General features: G+C 40.2%; 2 protein-coding genes across 6 annotated transcripts in view; one reads left to right on the forward strand and one right to left on the reverse strand.

Annotated features, from left to right (window-relative positions):
• IGSF10 (immunoglobulin superfamily member 10) overlaps positions 1-13,505 on the forward strand; it is a 47,497-nt gene extending 33,992 nt beyond the window's left edge. For both annotated transcript variants that reach the window (XM_032345290.1, XM_032345280.1), the window contains exons 6-8: positions 668-4,996; positions 5,540-6,440; positions 9,565-13,505. In XM_032345290.1, the coding sequence (XP_032201181.1) occupies positions 668-4,996; positions 5,540-6,440; positions 9,565-11,473 (7,139 nt within the window). In that variant the 3' untranslated portion in view covers positions 11,474-13,505. The remainder of the gene's footprint in view (positions 1-667; positions 4,997-5,539; positions 6,441-9,564) is intronic.
• Positions 13,506-13,609: 104 nt separating this feature from the next.
• Positions 13,610-27,232, reverse strand: part of MED12L (mediator complex subunit 12L) — a 322,475-nt gene continuing 308,852 nt past the window's right edge. For all 4 annotated transcript variants that reach the window (XM_032345309.1, XM_032345302.1, XM_032345301.1 and 1 more), the window contains 3 exons: positions 26,310-26,396; positions 17,812-17,893; positions 13,610-15,333 (listed from right to left, as the gene is read on the reverse strand). In XM_032345309.1, coding sequence (XP_032201200.1) covers positions 15,281-15,333; positions 17,812-17,893; positions 26,310-26,396 — 222 coding nt within the window. In that variant the 3' untranslated portion in view covers positions 13,610-15,280. The remainder of the gene's footprint in view (positions 15,334-17,811; positions 17,894-26,309; positions 26,397-27,232) is intronic.

Raw genomic sequence — 27,232 nt, forward strand, 5'->3', positions numbered from 1 at the left:
TGAGGACTTTTACATGTATATTTATCAAGGATGTTGGCCTGTAGTTATCTTGTTTTGTGGTGTCTTTGTCTGGTTTTGGTACCAGGGTAACACTGGCCTCATAGAATGTGTTTGGAAGCTTACCTTCCTCTTCTGTATTTTGGAATAGTTTGAGGAGAACAGGTATTAACTTTTCGTAACCTGTTTGTGAATTCTATGAAATATTTAATCTCTTAAAGGAAAATGAAATTCTATGATCCTTAACCCACTGAGCCACCCAGGTGCCCCATGACCCTTAAAACATTAAAATGGGGAAATAGAACTGAACCACTCTTAGTAAAAGTGAGAAACATAAGCATATATTTAATTTCCCTATTTAAGGAAATTATTCTTTTTGCTAATATTTTCTGAGTACCAAATATATATCAGGCACTTTCTACATATGGGAAATAAAGCAATCAACAAGACAGACAAAAATCCTTGTGACCACAGATATAATACTGTGGGCAGGGTGAAGAGACAATATTTGTTTAGAAATCAACCTAAAGACAAAAAAGTAGCAAACTTACTATTAAACACTATAAAATTTCCAAATTGTTCTTTCAAATTTTAGCAGAAGCTATTTCTTTAAAATGTTCAAATGTAAGGAGGCCACAGCTGGCAATAACTCAATTGTCATTTTTCCTAGATATAATAAAATGCAAAAAAGAAAGAAGTCCTTCCAGTCCTCAGCAATGTCCACTTTGCGTGAACCCCAGGATCTCTAAGGGCACGCCCTTAGCTTTGGTCCCAGCTGCAGCTTTCCTGTGTGCCAAGCCAACCATTGACTCATCCCTGAAATTAAAGAACTTGACTCTTCTGGAAGACAGCACTCCTGTGTCCATCTCTCCCCAAGATTTCATGGCACCCTTTGGCTCCCTCACTTTGAATATGACAGATCAATTTGGAAATGAAGCTAACATGGTCTGCAGTATCCAAAAGCCCTCAAAGACATCATCCATTGCATTCACTGAAGAAAATTACTCTATCATGCTAAATACATCATTTTCAACATTTCTGGTGTGTAACATAGATAACAATCACATTCAGCAAGTATGGCAAGTGCTGGCATTGTACAGTGATTCTCCTCTGATTCTAGAAAGGAGCCACTTACTCACTGAAACACCACAACGCTACTACAAGTATAAACAGGTGGCTCCTGAACCTGAAGACATCTTTACTGGCATAGAGGCTGATCTCACAATAGATCCCCATTGGTTAATGCAAGACCAAATCTCCCTGCAGCTGAACAGAACTGCCACCACACTCAGTACACTGCATATTCAGTACTGCAGTGATGTTCAAGTCACTTTACCAAGGGAAGAAACAAGTCCAGTGAAGCATAAATGGACCATGATTTCCAGAGATAATAATACTAAGCTGGAACGCACTGTTTTGATTGGTGGAACCACTAGTCTAGAATGCCCAGGCCAAGGAGACCCTACCCCACATTTGGAGTGGCTTCTGGCTGATGGGAGTAAAGTGAGAGCCCCATATGTTAGTGAAGATGGACGAATCTTAATAGACAAAAGTGGAAAACTAGAACTCCAGATGGCTGATAGTTCTGACACAGGCGTATACCACTGCATAAGCACCAATTATGATGATGCAGATATTCTCACCTATAGAATCACTGTGGTAGAGCCCTCTTTAGAAGCCCATCATGAAAATGGGGCTCATTATACAGTTTTCACTGGTGAAATACTTGACCTTCCCTGTCATTCTTCTGGTATCCCAGATGCCTCTGTTAGCTGGGTTCTTCCAGGAAACACTGTGCTTTATCAGTCCTCCAGAGACAAGCAAATTCTGAACAATGGCACACTAAGAATATTACAGATCACCCCAAAAAACCAGGGTTATTACTGTTGTGTAGCAGCCAACCCATCAGGGGTTGACTTTTTGATTAGCCAAGTTTCAGTCAAAACAAAAGGGCAAAGGCCAGTAGAGCTTAATGTAGAAAAAGATGGATCTGGATTTGATGAGGCCAATCCCACTGCCCATCTTAAGGACCCACCAGCTGTGCAACTCCTTACATCGGCTCCAGTGAGAGTCGAGACTGGAAAACAAGTCTTGAGCACAAGTAAAAAGCATAACTATCGTGAGTCAATACACCGGCGGCGAGGAGATTCACTAAATCGACATTTTAGGGAGCACAGGAGGCCCTTCTCTTCCTCTGCTCGAAGAATTGACCCACGGCACTGGGCAGCACTTTTGGAAAAAGCTAAAAAGAATACTATGCCAGAGAAGCAAGAACATACTACAACAAGACCCCCTCCAGTGGTCACCCAACTCCTGAATATACCTGGTGAGGAAATAGACTCTTCAGGCATGCTCCCTCCAGATGAGGAACTGATGGTCCTGGCAACTAAGGCTCCTAGTGTTCTGGCAAGGACAGTGATTGCCAATTCCAGAAAAATACCTGATACCTCTGTGACAAATATAAGTGCTGTCACTGAAGTCTTTCCAATTGTGGGTCCACAAATCCTACCACCTGAAAAACCAATAGATTTCAAACCATCTCCTATTAAAACTACAACCATGTCAAAGAATATAAACCCAACCTTATTAAGCAAAATGCGAGGCACAACCAATGAAAATTTCTCCAATATCTTTCCTCTATTACCTGAAGCAACACAATTTCAGGAAGCTGACAACACTGGGAAGAAAAAAGAGCATTTACAAAGTACACTCCCAAAAACAATGGGGACTATAAGCAAAGATGTCAGTATCAAAATGCTGAGTAGTGCTAACAGCAAAGCTGATATATTCGTAGGGTCAGTAAATGCCACAAATAGTCATCAGACATCTGTAACAAGAGTCAGTGACCCCAAGATTAATCACTTCTATCCAGCCATCATTCAAAAGCTTAACACCTCTGAGATACCTTCGGGCCCATACACTGCTGCTCATTCTCAGTCACAGATTCCAAGAAATAGTACAACTAACATCCTGCTAACATCCAGGCGCTTTGGAAGACGGAGGAAAATTTGGGGTAGGGGTCGAATTATCAGCCCATATAGAACTCCAGTTCTTCGACAGCATAGATACGGCTTTGTGAGACCAACATTCAGAGTTTCTTCTGAAGAAAGCACTACTGCATTTTCAGCCACAGAGGCCAGTGTGGTGTGCCCATCCTGTTCTCCCAGGGAAAGGCTCACCCCTGCTGCAACAGCATTTTCTTTTCCAAGTTCTTCCCCCATCAGGCTCACCAAAGCTGAAAGTGCCAGAGTCACAGAAGAGTCTACAATTCTAGTCCACAATCCATCATTACTATTTGAGAACAAACCAAATGTAAATATTGAGAAAACAATACCCACAATAAAATATTTCAGTGCTGAAAGTACACAAGTGACTCCAACTGACGCAGTTATGACTCATGCCCCCAACTCCTTACCTGAGGAAAAAACTCCTGTTTCAAACAATGATTACCCGAGTGTGTCTAATACCAGCGAACTTCAAAGGGAGTCAATGATTGTATCATCAGTTCCAGATCCCACCACCAAGCCATCTATGTCTACTACTACAGCTATTACAAGATTTTTAAGAAGGAAAATTCCCTGGCATCAGAACTTTGTAAATAACCATGTCCAAAAAGAGAGGTTAAAGAATCAGCATCAATTTAGCTCACCAAAAAACACAGCCACAGTGCTTACTAAAATATCTCCTGCTTTACCCACGGCTAACGTTTCCCCTTTCCATTTCACAACACTCTCAGCAAGTGTGATGCAAATTCCATCTATAACATCAGCTACAACTCACCAAAATATCACTGAAACACACAGTCCTATAAGTCTCCCAACAATGAAGAAGCTGCCCTTTCCACCAGTTTACCTTACACCTCCTAGTATCTCAAGCAATGAACCAAGTACCAATTTCATATCTAAGCGGACAGCCAGGCTAACTGTTCCTCCTACTGCCCCTGCATCAGTCATTATCAGTAAAACCCAAAGAGCCAGACCCAGCACACGAAACATACAAAGAAAAAAGGAGCCTCTGAGGAACAGGAATGACCCACACTCCTTTCCCAGTCAGAGTTCCGGCTTCACTGTATCCACTACTATGACACCTCCTGATCTAACTGCGGCTGAAACTTCAACCACGCCCCCCTTAGAAAACATGAAAGGAATTTCAAGTACAATGGATCTTTATCCAAGAATGCTTAGTCTGACAGACATAACTGAAGAAGGACCCCAAGAGAATACTCAGGTTTTGAAGAGCAGAATTGTTTCTGAAATCACTTTGTCCGGCAAACTACACCAGAGCACAACTAGGAACACAATCATTAGACACTCAACCATGCCACCATTCCTGAGTAGTAGTGCTGCTCCAATGCCAATTCCCACCTCCCATCCCTTGAATAATCAAAGTGCTGTAACAGACAACATGGCAACTCCCGCTTTTAGGATGATGACAAATACAGTGGTCAAACCACGTGAACACTCTAGGCACAATGCTAATCCACAGCAGTTAGCAGTAGAGGTTGCAACATCTCCCAAAGTTCGCCCAAATGTCAAGGTCACAAGTGGAGCCACCCACTTTATCTACTCCAATCTGTTTCATTCTACTTCCATGCCAGCCCCAGTAACAGTTAAACCACAGAATTCTAAACTGACTTCCACTCCGTGGTCAGAAAACCACTTCTGGCAGAAGTCATACCCAGAAATTGCTAACAAAGGCAAAACGCCAATAGTGAGCATATTGCCTAGTCCAGGCTTGCCAGAGGACATCACCCATGCTTCAGACTGGGATATTAAAAAGACTGCAAAGAAAAATGGCTTTGATAAGACACAAATTCAAAAAATAACAACCTCTGAACTCCTTCCCTTTGATTCTTTGTCTAGGAATATATTTGAAAGGCCCAGAATAGTTGGAGGAAAAGCAGCAAGTTTTACTGTTCCTGCTAACTCAGATGCCTTTCTTCCTTGTGAGGCTGTCGGAAATCCCCTGCCCACCATCCTCTGGACTAGAGTATCATCAGGTATCTGACACTCTTGGTGGTTTTTTTGGTTGTATTTTTTTTGTTTTATTTATTTTTTATTTATTTATTTATTTTTTACTCTTAGTCTTCCTTAGTCATAAAACAAGGAAAAGATTGTGTTATGTTTCAGGGTTACACATCCAAAGAATCGACACCAGTTTCAAATCTCTCCAGGATACAGAAACTATTGATATTCTCATTAGACATTTGCTGCGTAACTTTTTTTGCTCATTAGAAGGTTTTAAAGGATGTTAATTAAGAGTATTTTTTGTAATGCTTTGAAAGCAGATACAAGAAATATGATTTGAAAAATAGAAGGGCCACTGTATTGAACCATTAAGACTTTTCAAATTAAAATTATGGAAATAAAAAATTTTTAGGAATATTTTAACACTCTTACCACTAAGTGTCCTAATTTTAAATATATTTGCTCTCAATAGCCTAACAGTACCCCCAAAGCTTTCTTCTTGAGACTTCCTCTTGAACAATTTGTGTTCTATTTAAACTCTGATGACTTATGACTACAAATTTCTTTCTTATCAGGATTTGATTTATCTAAAAGGAAACAGAATAGCAGATTCCAGGTGCTGTCCAATGGCACCCTCGCCATACAGAGGGTGGGCATTCAGGACCGTGGACAGTACCTGTGCTCGGCATCCAATCCGCTTGGCACTGACCGCCTTCATGTCACGTTATCCGTGGTTTCCTATCCCCCCAGGATCCTGGACAGACATACCAGAGAGATCACAGTCCACTCTGGAAGCACTGTGGAACTGAAGTGCAGAGCTGAAGGTAGACCAAGTCCTACAATTTCCTGGGTTCTCGCAAACCAAACAGTGGTTTCTGAGTCATCTGAGGGGAATGGGCAGACCCTGGTGACATCTGACGGAACGTTGGTCATCAACAATCTCAGCATTTATGACCGGGGCTTTTACAGATGCATGGCCAGCAACTCAGCTGGCCAGGATTCACTGCAGGTCAAAATACAAGTCATCGCCGCCCCACCTGTTATTCTAGAGCAAAAGAGGCAAGTCATTGTAGGGGCTTGGGGTGAAAGTTTGAAATTGCCCTGTACTGCCAAAGGAACTCCTCAGCCTAGTGTTCACTGGGTCCTCTCTGATGGCACTGAAGTGAAACCACTGCAGTTTATAAATCCCAAGTTGTTGTTATTTGCAAATGGGACTCTCTATCTAAGAAATGTAGCCTCTTCAGACAGGGGCACTTATGAATGCATTGCTACCAGTTCCACTGGCTCAGAGAGAAGAGTGGTAATTCTTACAGTGGAAGAGCAAGAAACCATCCCCAGGATAGAATTTGCATCCCAGAGGTGGACCGAGGTGAATTTGGGGGATAAATTACTACTGAACTGCTCAGCCATTGGGGAACCCAAACCCAAAATAATCTGGAGGCTACCATCCAAGGCTGTTGTCGACCAGTGGCACAGGTAAACCATACCTTTGTGTTGAGATTATCTTCTTTATCTATTTCGCTGTACAATTTCTGAAATGGAAAAGGTGATACAGTGAGGCCAACAGTAGATTTAGAGAGCTCATAGACTCTGCACATAAAAGTAACTCTTTCTAAAGAGACCTAATCCTTTTGAGGTTAATGTTACATGTAAAAATGAGGCTTCTTACATGCTTAACTCTAAGGGCCTGCTATTCAATTCTTACTGAATTTACACAATAGTTAAAGGCAGATTAACAATTTCATTTGCTCTCATACTTGTGACAGCTTTAAAATGGTAACCACAGAAAGGTCTTTATAATTTCTCTATCCAAAAAGAGGAGGGAATTTTGTAATGCAATCAAAATTCTGTGTAATTTTGAATACAATTCCCACTACCTGTGCAAAACCCATAATGCAACTATGGAAAGCATTAAATCTGTGATGTGAATAACAGGTAAGTTCAAAATTTAGGTTGTTAAGGAAAAGGTCTAAAACACTTACTGGCTGTTAAGCCAGTTTTGGAAAATGGAAATTTTTATCAAGAGGCATGAAAAAATTTAAGGAATCTCTTAAAAAGTTAACCCAAAGTAAGTATGAAGAGTGTTCTAAAACATGTTACTTGTATCTCAGAATAATCTTAACCAGGTATTTCAACAGATCCTTCAGGTATAAAAACAGCAAAGAAATTAAGTAGGTCGTTTATATTTTGCGTGGGTAAGTATTTATGGGACACATGGTGTTCAAATTGTGGAAGAGGCAGCAGAGTGTATAAAGATCACAGATGGGGCACCTGGGTGGCTTGGTCAGTTGAGCGGCTGGCTCTTGATTTCTACTTGGGTCATGCTCTTGGGGTCATGGGATCAAGCCCTACACCAGGCTCTCTGCTCAGCAGGAAGTCTGCTTGAGGTTCTCTCTCTCTCAAACAAATAAATCCTAAAAAATAAATAAAGATCACAGGTGCTACCATGGGCCCACCAGAGGTACTGGCATTTCTTTCTTTTATAATTCACCTTGTTTGCCAACTGAACACCTCAATTATTATTTTGCCACTAAGCTCAAAAAGGTAAGAATATTTTTTACGTAGAAATTTTATATATATCAAATAAAAGGGGCAATTTATTGCAAGAAAAAGAAAGTCCTTGCTGTTTCCATTTCACAGCTTCTAAAGTTTGAATTTTAGATTCTAAAAATGCAAAAACATTCATCATAGCTATGTTTATGAGAGCATACCCCACCCATGACCAGACTAAGCAAAACCCTGTCACTTTCTTAAAGCCTACTTGTCACCTGAATGAAAAAGCCTTTTCTGGGTTTTTAAATAGTCTCAGACTTGGAACACCACCCGTCTTTCTCCAGTACTTTCAACACATGTGACCTGTTTCAGCACAGAATGGTTTCCTCTCGGTCAGAACCTCGCTCTTCAGAACCTCAGAGCTTGTTACAAAAGCAGCTCAGGTGCCAGCCCAGACGTGCTGTGTCAGAATCTGCACTTTAAAAAGATACCTGGATGAATCACATGCTCCATAAAATCTGAGAAGCATTGCTTTAGAAGGTCTACAGATGCTTTCTTTTACTTGGGGAATGCTCTATTTTAAAAAAGTAAATTTTCTCTGAAAAACATCACTTTATCAAAAGGAACAGTTATAGTCTCTTCTTACATATTACCACCTCCAGATGCATCAGATTTGGGGATAGGACAAGGTCACTCTAAATCAGTGGTTTTCCAAGGATGCAGTCCCCTTGCCAGTAGCATTAGCGTTGCCTAAGAACTCGGTGAGTCAGAAACCGATTCTCTTTTAATAAGCGATCTGTGTTCTTAAAAGCCTTCTAGGTGATTTTAGTGCCTGCTAAAATTTGAGACTGGTGCTCAAACTTTCTTGTTCGTAAGAATCACAGTCACCTGGGACATTTGTTACTCAGTGGGTTCCCAGATCCCTGGCCAGATCGAGTGAATCAGAATCTCTGAAAAGTAAAAGCCAGGAAACATGCATGTTAAATGAGGCAGGCACCATGTGATACTGACGCCCGGGATCAGAGAACTGTTTTTGAGAGCCAAGACTGAGAATAGTGGTTCTCAGACTTGGCTGAACAAGAGAACCGTTGGAAAACTGAGACTCCTGATGCCTAGGGCCACACTCCACACCAGTTATATCAAATTCTGGAGGTGAGCCTCGTCTGATGCTCCATAAATGATTTTCATATGCATCTAACTTTGAGAAGCATTAGGAAGGAATATCAGATGGTAGTAGAACATGGTGAAAAACAGGAGTTTGGGAACCAGCCTGTGACCTGAGGCGTTACTAAAGCTATTAAAGTGTCTAAATACTAAGGCTCTCTAAATAAAGTATTCCCGGCTGTACAGTGAGGAACTACTTAAAGATTTAAAAATAACAGCAGTACCTTTTGTAATGTACCACAATGATCCCGGTTTTAGCACCAATTCAATTTTCGCCAGTCTTTCTGAAAAGCTAAATTTGGTTTTAGCAGGAAAGATGTGCCATCTGGTGGCTCACTGTGGTAACGGCATGCTGTGTAATAACTTCATGGAGAAAAACTGTACTGCACACAGCTGGACAAAACGCAGAGACCAATCGCTTTACAGCTGCTCGCAAAGGTCAGATGCGGCAGGAGGCTTCTAACGAGTCTTACTTACCCTGGCACCTCCTCTCTTCATAGCAAAGCTGAACTTATTTTGCAACAAAATAACTCTTAATTATTTTGTTACTAAACTTTTTTTAAAAAATAGAATCTGGCATCTTTTCTGAGCCAAGTCTGCATGGAACCATGGAAGTTCTTTATGGACACATCACAAGGCAATTATTTGATCCGTAAAATGGTCAAGAAAGTCCTGTGTCTAAGGCATCCAATATTTCTAGCATTCTCAGCATTGTATCTTCCAAACCACCATTGTAAAGGAGTTTCATTTCACTAAAATCTAACTGTTGTTAATTTTCTCTCTCAGGAAATGGCTTAAGAGACAGTAAATAAGTAGTGCTGATTTTAATTTTATTGCAACAGTTTAAGAGAATGTCCATAAAGCAAATCCTATGTAAATAAGGACAACTCCCCTCACCCCTTGCTAAGAGCTGCACACTCAAATCTGTCTCTTATCTCCTTAGAATGGGCAGCCGCATCCATGTCTACCCAAATGGATCCTTGTTTATTGGCTCAATAACAGAGAAAGATGGTGGTGACTACTTGTGTGTGGCCAGAAACAAAATGGGGGACGATCTGATACTGATGCATGTGAGCCTCCGACTGAAACCAGCCAAAATTGATCACAAGCAACATTTTAAAAAGCAAGTATTTCATGGGAAAGATTTTCAAGTTGACTGTGAGGCTTCCGGCTCCCCAGTGCCTGAGATATCTTGGAGTTTGCCTGATGGAACGATGATAAACAACGTGATGCACGCTGATGACAGTGGCCGCAGGACCAGGAGGTATACCCTTTTTGACAATGGAACCTTGTACTTGAACAAAGTTGGGATAGCAGAGGAAGGAGATTATACTTGCTATGCCCAGAACACTCTGGGGAAGGATGAAATGAAGGTGCACCTAACAGTGATAACAGCTGTCCCACGGATCCTCCAGGGTTACAAGACCAACACGAGAATCAGGGCTGGAGACACAGTGGTCCTTGACTGTGAGGTCATTGGTGAACCCAAACCAAAAATATTTTGGTTGCTGCCTTCCCATGACATGATTTCATTCTCTAAGGATAGGTACACATTCCATGCCAATGGGTCTTTGTCCATCAACAAAGTGAAATTGCTCGATTCTGGAGAATATGTGTGTGTGGCCCGAAATCCCAGTGGGGATGACACCAAAATGTACAAGCTGGATGTTGTCTCCAAACCTCCACTGATCAACGGTCTGTATACAAACAGAACGGTCATCAAAGCCACAGCTGTGAGGCATTCCAAAAAACATTTGGACTGCAGAGCCGAAGGAACACCTTCTCCTCAAGTCATGTGGATCATGCCGGACAATATTTTCCTCACAGCCCCATACTATGGAAGCAGAATCACAGTCCATAAAAATGGAACCTTGGAAATTAGGAATGTGAGGTTTTCAGATTCGGCAGATTTTATCTGTGTGGCTCGGAATGAAGGAGGAGAGAGCGTGCTGGTGGTACAGTTAGAAGTACTGGAAATGCTACGACGACCAACATTCAGAAATCCATTTAACGAAAAGATTGTTGCCCAGCTTGGAAAGTCCACAGCATTGAATTGTTCCGTTGATGGAAACCCACCACCTGAAATAATCTGGATTTTACCAAATGGCACCCGATTTCCCAATGAACCACAAACTTCTCAGTATCTGATAGCAAGCAATGGTTCTTTTATCATTTCTAAAACGACTCGGGATGATGCAGGGAAATACCGGTGTGCGGCAAGAAATAAAGTCGGCTACATTGAAAAATTAATTGTGTTAGAAATTGGCCAGAAGCCAGTGATTCTTACTTATGCACTAGGAACAGTTTACTGTATCACTGGAGAATCTCCATCACTGCACTGTGCGTCCGATGGAAGCCCTAAGCCACATACCAAATGGACTACGCCAAGCGGTTATATAATAGATAGGCCTCAAAGCAGTGGAAAATACATACTGCATGAAAATGGCACCTTAGTCATTAAAGAAGCAACTGCTTATGACAGAGGAAACTATGTCTGTACGGCTCAAAATAGCATTGGCCATGCACTGATCACTGTTCCAGTAATGGTTGTAGCCTACCCACCCCGAATTACAAATCGCCTACCCAGGAGCATTCTCACAAGGATAGGAGCAGCCGTCCGACTCCGATGTGTGGCCCTGGGAGTCCCCAAGCCAGAAATCACATGGGAGCGGCTGGACCATGCCTTGCTCTCCATGACAAATAAAAGGGGGACTCACGGACTTGAGCCTTTTCACCCCCAAGGTACCCTCACCATTCAGAATCCCCAAACCTCGGATTCTGGGATCTACAAGTGCACAGCAAGGAATCCACTTGGTATTGATTATGCAACAACATATGTTCAGGTAATCTGACCTGAAATAAAAATTGAACAGAGTCAACATCTGGACAGAGTTTATTTTTTGGAAGAAGTTTAATCAAAGGCAGCCATAGGCATGTAAATGAATTTGAGTACATTTACAATATTAAATTTATAATGGACATGCAAAAGAAAAAAAAAACTTGTAAATAAATGCAGTATGACTGATGGTGATTTCATTAATTGATCTCCAAACAAACTTTTAACTTAAGGCACTTTTATTTTGCCAACAAATAACAATGAACATTAAGGTAAAACTGTCCACCATAAAATAACAAATGGCTAATGTATCTGAATTCTTCATTAAAGAATGGACTTTTTTCTTTCACTACCAGTTGCCTAGTGTCTACCTTCTATCAATGTTACAAGCATGGCACTGAGAAGAGAGACAATGGAAAAGATTAAATTTGCAGTCTTGATTGTAAATTTACCATTTTGATGTACAGGTATTCTGTGTCCGGTTTAGAAATATTTTAGTAAAACCTAGAGAAAAAAAACTGAACAGTTTTGATTATGATTCTCTATTTTGTGTACATGGAAAATTTTCATTGATGGGGAATGCAAAAATGTTTTAATAACTGCATTTAAAATACATGTAAAAAGCAACTTAACACCTATACATCATAAAAGGTGAAAAGAGGGTTGATGACTTCATTACTGAAATAAACTCGTTAAAAATTAGGCTTCAAAAATACAGTGAAACTTCCTCACTTCAAAATCAAGCACAGGCATCCTTGTTTGAGGCTCTTTATAAGGAAAATATTCTGAGGAGGAACCATTGCTTTATCAACATGTTATCTCATTAAGTGATAATACTTTATGGGAGAGGAAAATGGGAAAATCTAGATCTGATATATAAATACATATAATGAAGTTTCATTGTACTTAAAATTTGATCAAATGTACACAAAATGTTGCTTTTTGTAATCCAATGTGAATTGAGTTGGGGAACATTATGATTGATTTTTTCTAATTCCTGAGGCTGGGATGTTCCAGTGTAATTTGTCCAGAATTTATTCAAATATTTGCCAGTTATTTAAAGTGGAAAAAAAAAAAATGCCATAGGTCTTCCTCGGATATCTCAGCACACAAAACACAACAATTTTGTCCTGCTGATGGGGGGGCTTGCTTCATTGCGTTTTCAGCTGGCTCCACCTAAGAGGTGACCTGACTGCCATTATCTCGGATGCTGGCACCCTGTGGCCACAAGGGTCAAAGGACTCTCATTCTCACGGTGACCTCCTTCCACTTCCCGGCCAAAAGGAGTACGTAAGAGTGACAAATGGACGGTACTAGGAATGAGACTCGAGTGTAAACAGGTCTGTCTAAAGAATTCTGACGCCCAACTACATTCAATTTCAAAGTCTTATTTTTAAGTGAAAAGGAGGTCTTCATCTTATCCTAGGATAATTTCCTACATTAAAAAGCAAATTGCCAGTTTCTGTCAAAGGACAGGGTTTTCCCTTGTGTGTGATCATTTTAATGCAAATTAATGCACTTGCTAATAAGAAAGAAACCTCTCAGGATGTGGGTTTCAGTGGAAGTAAACATGCTAAAGACTAGATTAAAAATTCCAGTTGTTCTCTTTATAATGCACAGGGGTAAGCCAGTCCCAGGTTTTTCCTCAACTTTCCATAGAATCTGAACTACAGAGCCTTACCATGACTTAGCTTGTCACCTGAAAAGAAAAGGACACAACAAGAAAAAAAGTATACCCCACAGCTTTCATGTGCAAAATGATTAATAAATTAATTTCACTACCTTATGCAAAATATAAAGTGCATACGAATGCTATGCAATTATAACACTCATTCTTGAAACAATATGACTGCTGTTTGCGATACTGAACTTTAAAAATATATGGTTCAAATTGAAAACTGGCATTTTAAATACCAATCATTCTCGAAAAGGAAATCAGGACGGAACAGAACTTACTCACTAGGCACAACATTCACATTTCGGTTGTTTTGCCAAGGCAATCATTATATGGATAAATTACTTTGAAGAAAAATAACTTCATGGACTCTATGTAGGATTCTCAAGAGGAAAACAAAAACAAAAACAAAACCTGATATACAAAACCAGCTGAAAAGTAAAGATCTGTCTTCTGAAAGCAGATAGAGTATGTTAATTTCGTGAAAAGAATGGTCTTTAATGTTTTGGCAAAGTCTTTTCCAGCCCAGAGTAAACATGAAATGAGCAGGCTGGAGGGAACTATTTCACAGTGTACAAAGCAGTTCACATGGATGCTGCCACAGCAAAAGTAAGCGGACATGTATTTGAGGTCGTTTGCATGAGTCAAACTTTGCAATGAGTAACTCACCTAGGAAGATATAAATTATTTATATAATGATTTGCAAAAGAAATGATCTAAAGTCGTACTAGCTACATTTTAAAAAAGTAGTTCTACATGGTTTGCTCATTATAGACAAATCTATTCACAGTATGCTCAACTACATTACATGTAAAATCATATGGCAAAAGGAAATGAGTTAACACAAAACATGGGAAAATATCCCCCACATGTTTTAAAATGCCCTGCAATTTTCACATTCAAAATTTTATGCATCTAAATCTAAAAAAATATTATATGGAATACTCTTAAGTTACACAAACTGATAATAATTTACTGTATTTTTTTACTCTAATAGGAGCAAATTACCACATACTTCAACAAAGTTAAAATAGTTACTATTTCTTTATAATAAATTTGATGTATAATTTACTTGTGCTTTTTGCACCAATTTATAAATACAGTATATGCAATACACAACCAAGACACCAACATTAATAATTAAATTCAAAATAGCAAATACTTACCATACAAAATAAACAGCAAATACATCTTTATGAAAACCAGAGCCTTCTGGACTTGGGGGCCAGATTCTCTGGAAACCACATCAAATTTGAGCACTTGGAATCTCAGGCCAGCAGCAGGATTATTTTTTCTCAAGTTGGCATAAGGTTCAGGAGAACCAAGAGTCATTTTTGCCAACTCTAGCAATAAAGAGTTGGAACAATCCCACTGTGGTTCGTTCAGGCCTTTAGAATTGACATGTTGTACCTTTACAAAGACTCTGGCCAATGCTCCTGCCACTGAAAACAAATCTGAGTACAGCTACTTCTAAGAGGCTTCCACATATCTGAGGGTGGCTCTCATGGAAGCCTGGGTTGAAGTTCTTGGTCTAAGAAGTTTAAGTACTAAGCAACAATCTGTTTCAGCACCTTTTGACCACAACAAAAGCAAAGAAAAATCCTACATAAATAAGAACACAGTTTATAAAGTGCTTATGAAATTACAAACATTTCAAATCAGAGCAATGCAAATAGATGTCCTTTTCACCACCAAAGGTGAAAGCAGAATAAAGGGGTCACTCTCCTGTTAAGATCTGACACGCCTTTCAAATCAGTAGTTTGGTCCAGCACAGTTTGGGGGGAAGAAGAAAACAACAAACTTCATCATTAATGAATACATACATATTTTAAATCCACCATAATTCATTCTTTCTGTGAGATTCAAAAAAAAGCACCAATTTCAAATGATCTGCTACCACGCTCTTCCTGGAGTAGGCCCACATGATCCACATTTTCATAACCTACTTTAAAGTTGAATTTAACCAAAAAACCCCAAACCACACTTCCTCCTCTTTGTTTTAAATACCTCCTCTATATGAAATGTAGCACAAAATATAAGAAAACTTCAAAGAAAGGAAAGAACAAAGGGACATTTCCAGAGATGACTGATGCATTAAATTTGATTTCAGTGCAAACATAAAACTCTATGTCTTGTCCTCTTCCAGATTCAGAAGTGTGATGGATGCCCATAGGGAGTCACTCCTTGCTGTGGCTGGTTACCTAATGGGAAAAATAAATTCAAATAAAATCGCAAATGCAAAATTATGCCACAGATAAGTGTTACCCTCTTGTTCTCCATACCAGTCTCAAGAATAGGAGAACAGACTGACTGGCCAAGGAGTGCCCACTAGCTGGGGGACCTGGGCGGGAAGGGCCGAACACCGTAACCACATGCACAACGCCTGCCCTCCATGGCACCCGGCTCTCCGTCAGAGCTGTCATAGTCCTACACCAGCCAGCACAAAGCCTGTGGACCGTAACCAGCCCCTCTAAAGCCTGTGTGTCTCAACTAAGAAACAACTCAATACTAACATACAAAAGGGCTCTGAGTATTGTAAAATACTGAAAGTTCCCAAAACGTTTATAAAACAGATCAGAGATTGGACTTTAACACGCACATTATAGTAAGTGAGAGAAGTAGCATGAAATAGGGTAATCTTCTACAAATGGCCATATAAGATATGTAAGAGGGAAGTGTGTAAGGGTGTCCACATGTGCGACAGTGACTATGTGCACGGACTCAGGTGTGTGCCTATCTATGGGTATATGTACATGTGTGCAAACTCACACACACACATACACACAAACAGAAAAACTAAAGAAGAGCAGGCAACCAAAAAAATGACGGACTTAGAAATAACTACTGCTTCCCCAACTCTGGTGGGACTATTCCAATCCAGAGGCTCCATTCACACGGGTTATGATGCAAAAGGGGCCTCTGGAGTTGTGCAGTGGGCAGTTCAACAGCAGAGGTTGGCGTGCTGCTAATAGCAGGGAGCAGAGTGTAGTGAAGAGGTAGGCTCCGGAAGGGAACCACCTGAGTTCAAGTGCCAGCTCTGCCCCTTACCTGTAGCTGAATAACCTTGTGCAGATGAGTCAATCTCCCTTTTCTTTAGCTGTTTCCTCATCTATGGTATGGGAATAGTAATACCTTGGCTCATGGGGCAGTTTAGCAATTAAGCGCATTAATCTATGTAAAGTCAGAGTGCCTGGGTCCCAGAAAGAGCTCCATAAATGACAGATGGAAAACAAAACACAAAAAACAACAAAAAAACCCCCTGCACATCATGAGCTCTGGGAAACAGGAAATAGTAGATACACTCCCAAAATAGGTGTCAGTGCATAAAACTCATAGGTACTTACTTCTAAACACTAGAAAAAAATCTAAACTCTAAGCATATTGTCTCTGCCTTAAAATTAGATTGCCTCTTCAGCCATGTGAAAGTAGGAATTCTTAAATAAAACAACAGAATTTTAACCACACATATAACAGACCACACCTACTGAAGAGTAGTTAGAAAGGAAGACCAATCTAAATGATTAAACAAACGAAATGAGGTTAAAAGAGGGGAATATTTTTAAAGAAAAGAAAGAAAAAAGAAGAAACAAAACAAAACAAAACAAAAAACCTCAGTTATGCCCTGGTAGAGATACAAGGTATATGAGGGGCATTTCCTCTGCCAGGAAATCAACACAGACAGCAGCCAGGCAGAAAATTAAGACCAAACCCAAGTGGCCCCTCAGTCCTAACTGACCCTCCTCCTGACAGGATCCTACCAGAGTCGCACAGCTGTCTTTGGGACTAGCTGGCCTTCACTCCGTAACTCCAACGCACGTAACAGGGGACCTAGGAGAAACTGCCAGTCCCCCTAGTCTCCTCACTGCATGAGCGAACAAGTACACAATCCAGATAATGGTGGGAGTGTTGGAACCGAATTCAGACTTCCCAAGCCCCAGGCCAATATTCTTTGCATCACAGGGGGCTGGTTCCCATTTCTAAAAATATTTCCTGTGACAGCAGCACATGGGGGATTCCATTCATGAGTGCTCAAGGACGGCATCTAGAAGGGAGTGCTAGAATGCATTGTTGGCATCGCTCTAGAGAGAAAGCACGATTTAAAAAAAAAAAAAAAAAAAATCACACCAGCACAGCCAGCAAAATTAGTGGGGACAAAGTGCCCTGCTCTGCTGCCTGTAGTTTAGCAGGTTGTGAATTCTCTGCACTGCTGTCAGAAGGACAGGACTGCACAGTGGCAAGAACAGTTATGGCCCTAGTGACCAGGAGACAGGTCTAGGGCTGGCTACTCTCGATGGGAGACTCTGGGGAGGCCACCTCCTTTGTCTGCATGCTTGAGGCATCAGCTGAGTTGGTCTCTGAACCTTCCAGCTTGATATAAAGAGTACCTGCACTGCCCCATGGGTCTCCCCCATGAAAAGACATATTTCCAGGTACAGACAGAAGCAAGAAGAAAACATCTTCACTGAATTCAGAAAAAAGACCAAGACTTTGCAGCGGCAGCGGGAGAGTGGGCAAGCATTATACCCAAACCAAACCAAGCCAAGCCAAGCCAAGCCAAGCCAGCCTGGACTCGAATGAAGATGAACATGGTACTGAAGGAAGACAGTGCAGTGTGTGAGGAGCCACCATGTGTGTTCTGCTCGCGAGGAGCCATGTGCTCTGTGACGTGGTGTACTTACTGGAAAGCTGCTTCTGGAGCTGCCGCACCAGGGCCGCCGTCTGCTGCTGCTGCTGGGTCTGTTGCAAGCCTTGCCTGGGGAACTGGAAATGTGACAGAAGACAGGATGGTGGTCAGCCTGCACGGCCTGGAGTGGACGAGGACAGGGACTACGAGCCGGGCTCGGTCCACAACACACCGCCCATTTTCCCATCAAAGTGCAAAGCCCGGCAGGCGTACGTTAATTTTTGTCTACACCCTGATGTACACCTGGGGAGCATCTGAAGTGTCCAATCCTTTCAAAATCCCACTCTCTGGGTGGTCACTTCACATTGATTGGAAGACACGTGATGAAGGAGTCCACTCCAGGGGTGGCCCCAGATGTCAGACCTCCTTGTTATCTCATCCTTCACGAGCTGGCCAGTTAGGGTCAGGCCATCATAAACCATTTTCCTTGGCCACGTCAAAGCTCTCTGATGGGAGGATTTGTTCAAGCACCACAGGCCTTGCCTTGTATGGATGGAGACAAGAATCTGGTGAGGCAGAGCAATGCCCTCCGTCTAGGACCCACTTGGAGCTATGTCCTCCCAGGGAATGCTGGATGAAGGTCAGCCAGTGTTATTATTTTCTCAGATACAAAGCAGGAGAATAGCACCTTGCCCATTTTTTGTTTTTTCTTTCTATTGACCGAATCAAGAGGGAAAAATAAAGTAAAACTCCAACTTTCATTCATGTGGAAATGTTAGTAAAATAAAGTGCTTTCCTTTCTATTCAGTGGTTTCTATGTTTATTTGGAAATACTACCTATTTAACAAAACCAAATATGCTACCATGTACTCAGCAGTGTTCTAGACACTGTATGTATACATTAGCCCACTTACACCTGAACAGGTGATACCTATCCTCAATCCTTTATCCGAAGTCCTTGTATATACAATTTACTATGACACATCCATAATATACAGACTGACCAAGTCCTAAGACAGTACTACATAATCAGATACTAAATTTCTTCAACAGAACACACAACTAGTCCTATCAGGCAGAATAAATGAAAAAAGACTTAGGTAAAAAAGACTCAGGTCAGCCTTTGCTATTCAGTAAGTTACAAATAAAATTTCCATTTCAAAATAAAATGTCTTAATTCAGTTTGAATTTTAGAAATGAATATAAGGGATTGTGAACCTTACTACTATTACTCTCATTTTACAGCTGAGGGAAACGAGACTCCACGGTGTGCAGTCACTTGCCCGTGATCCCTGTACATAATGGGGCAGGGATTCAGACAAAGCCTTCTGGATTCAGAACTTTCTACCTTAACTGTGATCCAGTGTTATCTTTAATTGGGAATATTAGCTTCCAAATATTAATTTACTTGGAAATAAACACAGATTCCAAATGGTGGGCTGCAAGGATGTCTAACCTTTTTTTTATTTATTTATTAGAGACTTTATTTATTAGACTTTATTTATTAGAGAGCAAGCGCACATGCACACAGCCAGGGGAAATGGCAGAGGAAGAGGGAGAAGCAGACTCCCCGCTGAGCAGAGAGCGGGATGTGGGGCTCAATCCCAGGACCCTGGGATCATGACCTGAGCCAAAGGCAGAAGCTTAACCAACTAAGCCACCCAGGTGCCCGATGTCTAAACTTATCACTTTACTAACTAACATACTGCGGTACCCAGTGCATAAATATCTAACATTCATTCATTCAACAGATACTTAGCTGTCTTCTTTTATACTCATTTAAAATCTGCTCCAAAGAGAGTAATTCGCAGAATAAAACATGGTAGCGATCCCCTCAGTATATTTTGAGCAACCTGGGGGGTAACCAATAAATAGGAAGCTCACGTGCCCGGGTGTGTGAGTACGCATGCGCATGTGTTAGCAGGTAGCGGGTGTTCTGCTAGGTGGTCTGAAGAGAGGATAGCCTCCGGAGGACCCCAAGGCTATTGGGGGGGATCTGCAAACTCAAAACCATTTTCATGATAATCCTAAGGCATTAGTTGTTCTCTTTCTCCTTGTCTCAGGAACACACAGTGCAGATTTTCAGAAGCTTTAGAATATATGATATTGCAACAATGTCTTCAATTTATTCAAACTAATTTTTAAAAATGTAAACAAGGTCATTCTTCTAATTTTTTATTTTGAAAAATATTTTATATGTTTATTATTCATAAAATTGTTATTTCTGGTTAAAATCTAATGAGAAGTTTAAATATATTAGCAGATATTGGTAATATTTGTTTTAATTTCTAATACAGTAAGTATCAATAGACATGCATAAGCTCTTTGGGCCCACAGTAATTTTTGAATGAGAAGTGGTTCCAAGGCCAGAAACTGAGACCAGTTCTTTCGGCACTCTCCACCCCCTACCACCAAGAATACAGCTGCAGTCCACAGTCTCCTCAGTTGTGGTATTTTCCTTCTCTGTTTCTCTCAAGGCCACTCTGATACAAAAATTTTCCTTGCTTCCACCTGTATATGAATATCAACAGGAAAGAGACCCAATTTACGACTTCCCTGGGGCCTGGGCACCTAGAGCCAAGGAAAGAGAGCATGCCACCAGCTCCCCACAGAAACCTCAGTGGGGAGCATTTCAAATCAACTCACTGAACTTTTGCAAAAAACTGGCTAAAGAGGCATAAAGCCATCAGGAGAAATTTAAAGAGTCATCATCACAGGCTCTTCAACTGACTTCCTTAGTTAAAATTTCTGGGGGGCAAATGTGCTAGAAATCTGTATTTTCAAATTGTTCCCTTAGGTAGTCTGATGCTTGGCTAGATTTTGGAATCACCCCTGTAGTGGGAGCTGGAACTTTTAATTTTCCAAGACAGGTCAGTTCATGGGACAACTGAGGCTTACTGGAAGTAAAATAAATCTAAAAACCACAATCTGTGTATGTTTGATCTTCCCTCCTTAAATCTGATAAATAAAGATGAAAGATTTTTCTGGACTCTATCTATACCGGAGATATTCACAGTTTTGCTCACCTCTGTGCCTCTGTAAATGTTAACCCTTCCTCCTAGAAAACCTTCCTCCCCCCTTCCTCCTACCCTACAAGCTCCTAAAAATCTGCTTGTCCTTCAAAGATCAGCTTCAAAGATCTGCTTACCTCCTCCCTTAGGAATTTGAAGAGCACATCACTGCTCTTGTATCCTGTGGAAATGCCTTCACTATCAAATACGGTATAATGTGACAATTGCTTCTCTCCCTAGTATTCCAGATTTTGCTCTTCTTGGGGACAGGAGCTGTGCCATGCTCCTGCTATAACCATAAGACAAATCACAGAGCTCAACAATGTCCCTCAGGTACAGCCAACTAGCCCACAAAGCAGAGCTACTCTCCACTAAACACATTCTCTGCTAAACTCCAAACAGTAATTTAAAAATTTATTATGATGTATTTGGACTAATCTCAAAATCCCTATTTTGATAACACATGCTTATTCAAGAATATTCAATGTTCTGCTCACTCATTACTAAGGCAAAATGCATCTCTAAGCTAGTAATTTTTATCAAAATAAATGCCACTGAATCATTTCTGTCTCAGAAAAGCTGGCTTCCTTGGGTCCTTCTCTGCAGCAGCAGCAGCAGACACGAAGCAACAAGAGGGCTGACGAGTCAGTGTGGGCCTTCACACTGCCTCATACCTGGTCTCAACCTCCTGCCTTCTGAACCATCTTTTTCCTTTATTTATGGATCACATGTGGGGCTTCTCGTCCTTTGTTGCTAGAACATTCAACAAACAAGTTAATCAACAATAGTTAACCAAGTCCAGGCACATTTTGGGGTTCCAGGAACACCAAAGTGAGTGAAAAACAGTTTCCGCCTCCTAAAACTGGGAGCACACCATCGGTGAGCAAAGGACAAAGCACCAAGGCAACATGTATTTGAAACCTGCGCTGCCAACTGAGAGAGCGTGGAGAGCTCTGGGCTCCTCTGATGGACAGAATACACCCCTTCATCAGTACCAGCTCCAGCACAAGGACGTGGAACTGTGTGGGCCCCTCCGCTGAGTGCCGGGACAGAAGGACACATGCTTAGACACTGGCATTTAAGAGGAGGCACAGTTGGAAAGGACCAGCACCAAGAGATTTCAGAGGGTTTGGCATTTATTTTCACTTTTACTAGTAACTTGCATGCAGCCATTTTTCTAAAAATCTGGACAGGTTTTTTTAGTGGAAAAAAAATCTATCTGTCCTATTACCAGAAATCTCCCACATATGTCTTCCCTATCTTCCATCTGAAAATTACTCTGCCTTTCTCTTCAAAAAGGAAAAATAAACAGTCCAAATTCATGCAGAGGAAGGTGACATGGTGCAGTAAATTTCTCTTAACTAATTTTTTCCATTTGAAAAAGAAAATACCATCTGGCTAATTTTAAATTCTAGAGGCATTGGAAAATTTTTTCTGAATGGAACATATGAATATTTTTTAGGAAGATTATATGACAATTTCACACATGATCTCTGGCTAAAAATTAATGTGATCATTTAAGTAACTACTGCTTCCACTGTGCATATTGTTGTAAGGCATTATATTCAATATAATGTGATAGTGACACAAGGATGAAATACTTTAAAAAGCCAACTCTTTAAAGCTTTAAAAGCTAAAAAGCAGCTTTAAAGAAAAGATCACAGCCTGTTAATATATTTAGTTAAGAGCTAATCATTGCAACTCAAAAACTTTAAAGGTATTTTTCAAGTCAAGAACTATAATATAGGTCAGAACTAGAAAGGCCAAATATAATTTTCCAGCAACTTAAGTAAGCAAAGGACAACACAAGCATTGACAGTAAGCTGACATCACATTTAATGTGTCAGCATGGGCCTGAACACTTCCTTCCTCTTTTCATGGACAAGCTGCTTTCTGAAGATGCTTTTTGAAAAAGCACCAATTTCTGTTCTAAGTCAGTTTTGACTCGTAGGTTCACTTTTTATGGTGGGGACCAAACTGCTTATGTGGGTGTTAATAAGCATTGTGCTGTTGTGTCCCCTGCTACTGCTGTCAACGAGGGGACAAAGAGAACTCAAAAATTCCTACTGCTTATCCAGGTCCACTGCATTCAACCTCCTCCAACAAGCCTTCCCAAGCTTCTCATACCCTTCCTGACCTCTGTTATGGATTGAGTTATGTTGTCCTGAAAAGCTTTGTTGGCATCCCAACCCCCAGGACCTCAGAATATGACCTTATTTGGAGAGAGGGTCTTTACAGAGGTAATCAAGTTAAAATGAGATCACGAGGATTGGACCTGATCCAATGTGACTGGTGTCCCTATAAAGAAGGGAGAGTTGGACACAAACACACATTAACAGTGAGAACATCAAGAGAGGATGAAGGTAGAGATCATGTTTGTTTCGATGAACCAAGGAAAGGCAAAGATTATCACCAGCAAACCACAAGAAGCGAGAGGGAGTGGCCTGGAGCAGGTTTCTCCCTCGTGGCCCCCGGAAGGAACCAACTCTGCCCACACCTTGAGCTTAGACTCCCAGCCTCCAGAACCGTGAGATAACATGTTTCTGTTGTTTAGGCCCCCCAGTTTGTGGTGTTGTATTACGGGAGCCCTTGCTTCCTTAGTACTTATCCTGCTTCCCACATGCCGAGCCACTGTTCAATGGTTTCATAGGATTCTAAGCTATCTGGAGGCAAGGAACATGCGGGGCGCTTCATTACTGTGCTCATAACCTCTGGCCCAGTGCCGGCCTCTACTGTACAGAACAAATAAGCACTAGTTGAACTGACTGCTGGATGTCACCCCACAGCCACATGGAGGGTGGTGGCTGTGTGACCAGTACCACTTCTCCCCTGACACATCATGACTCAGAACTCTGAATGAGTCAGACCTGACTTCTCTTCCAGAGCCAGCTTACTGCTCAGTTTCCAGCAAAGAAATGATATCACATGTTAAGAAATTACAAGAAATATAATTTTCTTCTTAATATTGCTAAGGCTTTCTGCTACTGCTATTCTGAAGATATACTATGAGAGATAACTTTATTCTTAGGTTTCTATTTTCTTTTATTGTAAGAAAGCAAAAACAAAAAAAACAAAAAAAAAGAGAAATAGAGGGGTGCCTGGGTGGCTCAGTGGGTTAAAGCCTCTGTCTTTGGCTCATGTCATGATCCCAGGGTCCTGGGATCAAGCCCCGAATTGGGCTCTCTGCTCAGCAGGGAGCCTGATTCCTCCTCTCTGCCTACTTGTGATCTCTGTCAAATAAATAAATTAAAAATCTAAAATAAAGAAAAAGAGAGAGAGAGAGAGAGAGAGAGAGAGAAACAGAATATCTCTTGAAATATCCCTAGCAGTATTATCTGAGAAACTGTGAAACTGTACATACCAATGTTCAGCCGTAGTAGATGGGGTGTGAAGCAAGTAACAGCAGAAGAATACAGCTGACTGACTTAATAGTTATATAAAATTAAAAACATGTAGACTATGCTAATAAACTTGTAAATATATAAAAGTATGCTGAAAAAAGAACAAATTACATAATATAAAACTCCAAGACCATCCTTTAACTTTTAATTCTGAAACCTGTGGCTCTAAGTGATATTTTAAATTTCCCAACCTATCCTAAGACTATGACATAAACAGTATTTCTGCCTTTGTAAAAATAATTGCTGTCTAGATTACAATACAGTGTTTAAATATAAAAATAAGAATTATTTTTATATTATATTATATCTAATATGAATAAAAATAAGAATAAGAATTATTTTTATATTATATTATATCTAATATAAGGAAATTTATTAATTTCCTGATATTAGATATGCTTTCATTCTGGTAAAACACGGGCCTAGAGCCTCTTCTTAACTCTGCAAAAGCTGATCCTCTATTTCAAATTATAATTAATAAGTTTATAATTAAGAATTGTGATTAAGAAGCTTAAAGACAACTTCCACCTCTAGCCCTATAAATTTAACTTTGTGACAGAGTCAAATGTTTTTTTTTTTACCAACCCAAAATAACCATTTCAGGCACCTGATATCAATATCCATCTGTATTTATATAGCACGATTCTCTAAGAATAAAAAAAGTAATACATTTAATATTTTATGTGCTTCTTATATGTTACATATAAAGCAACTAAAATAGTGCTGATGTAAGAGGCATGAGACTTATATGTACAGACGGGTGTGTGTGTGTGTGAGAGAGAGAGCGTGTGTGCAGAAAGAATAATAAAGGAAAAGTAACAACAAGTTATTAGTGAATCTGGGAAGAAAATTTATGGTAATTTTATTATTCTGTAATTCTTCTGTTTGTTTGAAATTACTTCAAAATACAGTTATATATTGTTCTTGGGTGAGATGCTAGGGTGAAGTAGCAGTATCCTATCCTGAGGAGTCCCTGCCACGACACTTGTAAGTCAAATCCCCCCTGCTAAGACACCACTGATGAGGAAGAATGTAGGCTGTGAAAGTTTATCTACTGCCTCTCCTTAAGAAAGGATTTTTAAGATGGGCCTACAATAAATGTCACAGATATTTAAAAAAAAAAATTGGAGCTAGAAAAACTAGATTTATGATAAAGAAGAATTTCCTTAATAATGGGGACTAAACCCGCCAAGGCAGAGGTTTGTAAAATGCACCAAGTTGCCCTATTCCAGTTGCTGACACTCGGTTATCAGATCTGTCCTTTATCACCCAGCTCTAGTGATCTGATCTCTTCTGCTGTACCACAGCCCTGGCTCTGTTGTTCTTTCTTTACTGCAAAAGTTGTGAAACCACCCATCTTTCTACTCCTGTCCTGAAGACAGTCTCTGCTAGGGTTTCCCAAAGCACAGCAAGCCAGCTCCTGTTACGAAGTACTCGTTCACACGACTCATTATTCAGTTACCTTCAGTGCAAGTATTTATTTTTACAGATATTTACAGTATGTGGCAGGTGATGTGACCACTGATCACAGTAGTAAAAACTCTTCTTTTTAGAATACACTTATTTAAGAAAATAGAAAAAGGTAATTTAAAGAAAAATGCATAAATAAATGGCATTTGGAAAAGTAAATGTAAATCATTGTGGTTCAGAAAACACAGATGCTATGCACTTAACATTTTCAAAATCTAACTCACAAAGCTAAAGAAGTTGATTATATGATGACAGATTATATGAAAATTCTTACAGAAAATAACTGGCTGAAATCAGTTTCCTTTATATCAGTAAAGATAACATTTTAGAAAGCACACTTATGCCTTTTTGAAATCATAGTAAAAACTCAGAGATAAATTATCATTTTAACATTGTTTATAAAAAATTGGTATCTCAACATAAATATTTTAGTCCATGCAAAAGTCTGAAAAAATTTGAAGAGGAAAAATGGTGTAACTTACTGAACCCCAATATTTATTTATACGTTTCTGTGAAAACAAATATACTATTCTGATAAAAGTTCTAGGGAAAATCTGCAAGTGTACATTTAAGCAATTTCAATTCTTAAACAATCTTATAGGATGAAAAATGCCACCTGCCTTTAAAGAAGAACCCCACATGTTTGGTTCCAAAAACATCAGTTTCCTTACCAAAGGCTGCTGGGGCTGCATCGCTTGAAGACCAAGGGTCTGACTCTGGGGCTGGGGGGGTTGCTGGGGCTGGGGGGGTTGCTGCATCTGGAAAGAAAAAGAAAAGGATTAGTTACTTAAACAGAGAGGGTAATATATTCCAATCTCCTCCCTCCCCCCATATATACCTTTTATCTAATTATGCTGTTGCAACAAAAATTATATACACCTATCTCCTGCATCTTTGTCCTGACAAACATTATTCATCTTTCAAGGGCAAGACCTAAATCTGTTCTCTTTGTAGGTTTCTTGGGACCACCCCAACCCCAAAGGGCTCTTCCTTCTGTTGTCACAGTGTTCACTGTCTATACTGCCCTCTGCTGTCCAGGGACATCCTTTACACTTACTGTTGAAACACTTCTCATGTTCTCTGCTCTTGCACATATCTTACACCAGCAGGCTGGGAAAGGACTACTAAGTAATTACCTTTTTAGTCCCTATGACATCTGGATGAACTCTTGAGGATTAATTTTTTTCTTAAAGAAAAATGTAGACTTCTTGAAGAAAAACAAGAAGAGGAGGAGTAATTCTTGAAGATTAGAACATTTTTTTTTTAAAGGAAGATGTGTATGTGGGAAGTTCTGGCAAAAATTACCAGCATAAAAACAAATTATGTCAGTGACAGAGTCGGCATAAATAAAGAGCCCTTAGAAAACACTTCCAAGTCATGGAAGAAGCACACACTACTCATCCACTATGTGGGACACAGAGGAAAGGAAAATATTAATAGGTGGTTTGTCCCCATGACCTTCAATGTGTCCTCCATCCAGGCACTTCATCTTGATGACGACAATCCTGGACTTCTTTTCAACCTCTGCATTTCCAACTTGGTTTGCAAATATCCCCCAAATTATTTGTCTTCTTTAGGCCAAGATAATAAATAG

Source organism: Mustela erminea, chromosome 1, assembly GCF_009829155.1.
Source record: "Mustela erminea isolate mMusErm1 chromosome 1, mMusErm1.Pri, whole genome shotgun sequence".
Lineage (NCBI taxonomy): Eukaryota > Metazoa > Chordata > Mammalia > Carnivora > Mustelidae > Mustela > Mustela erminea.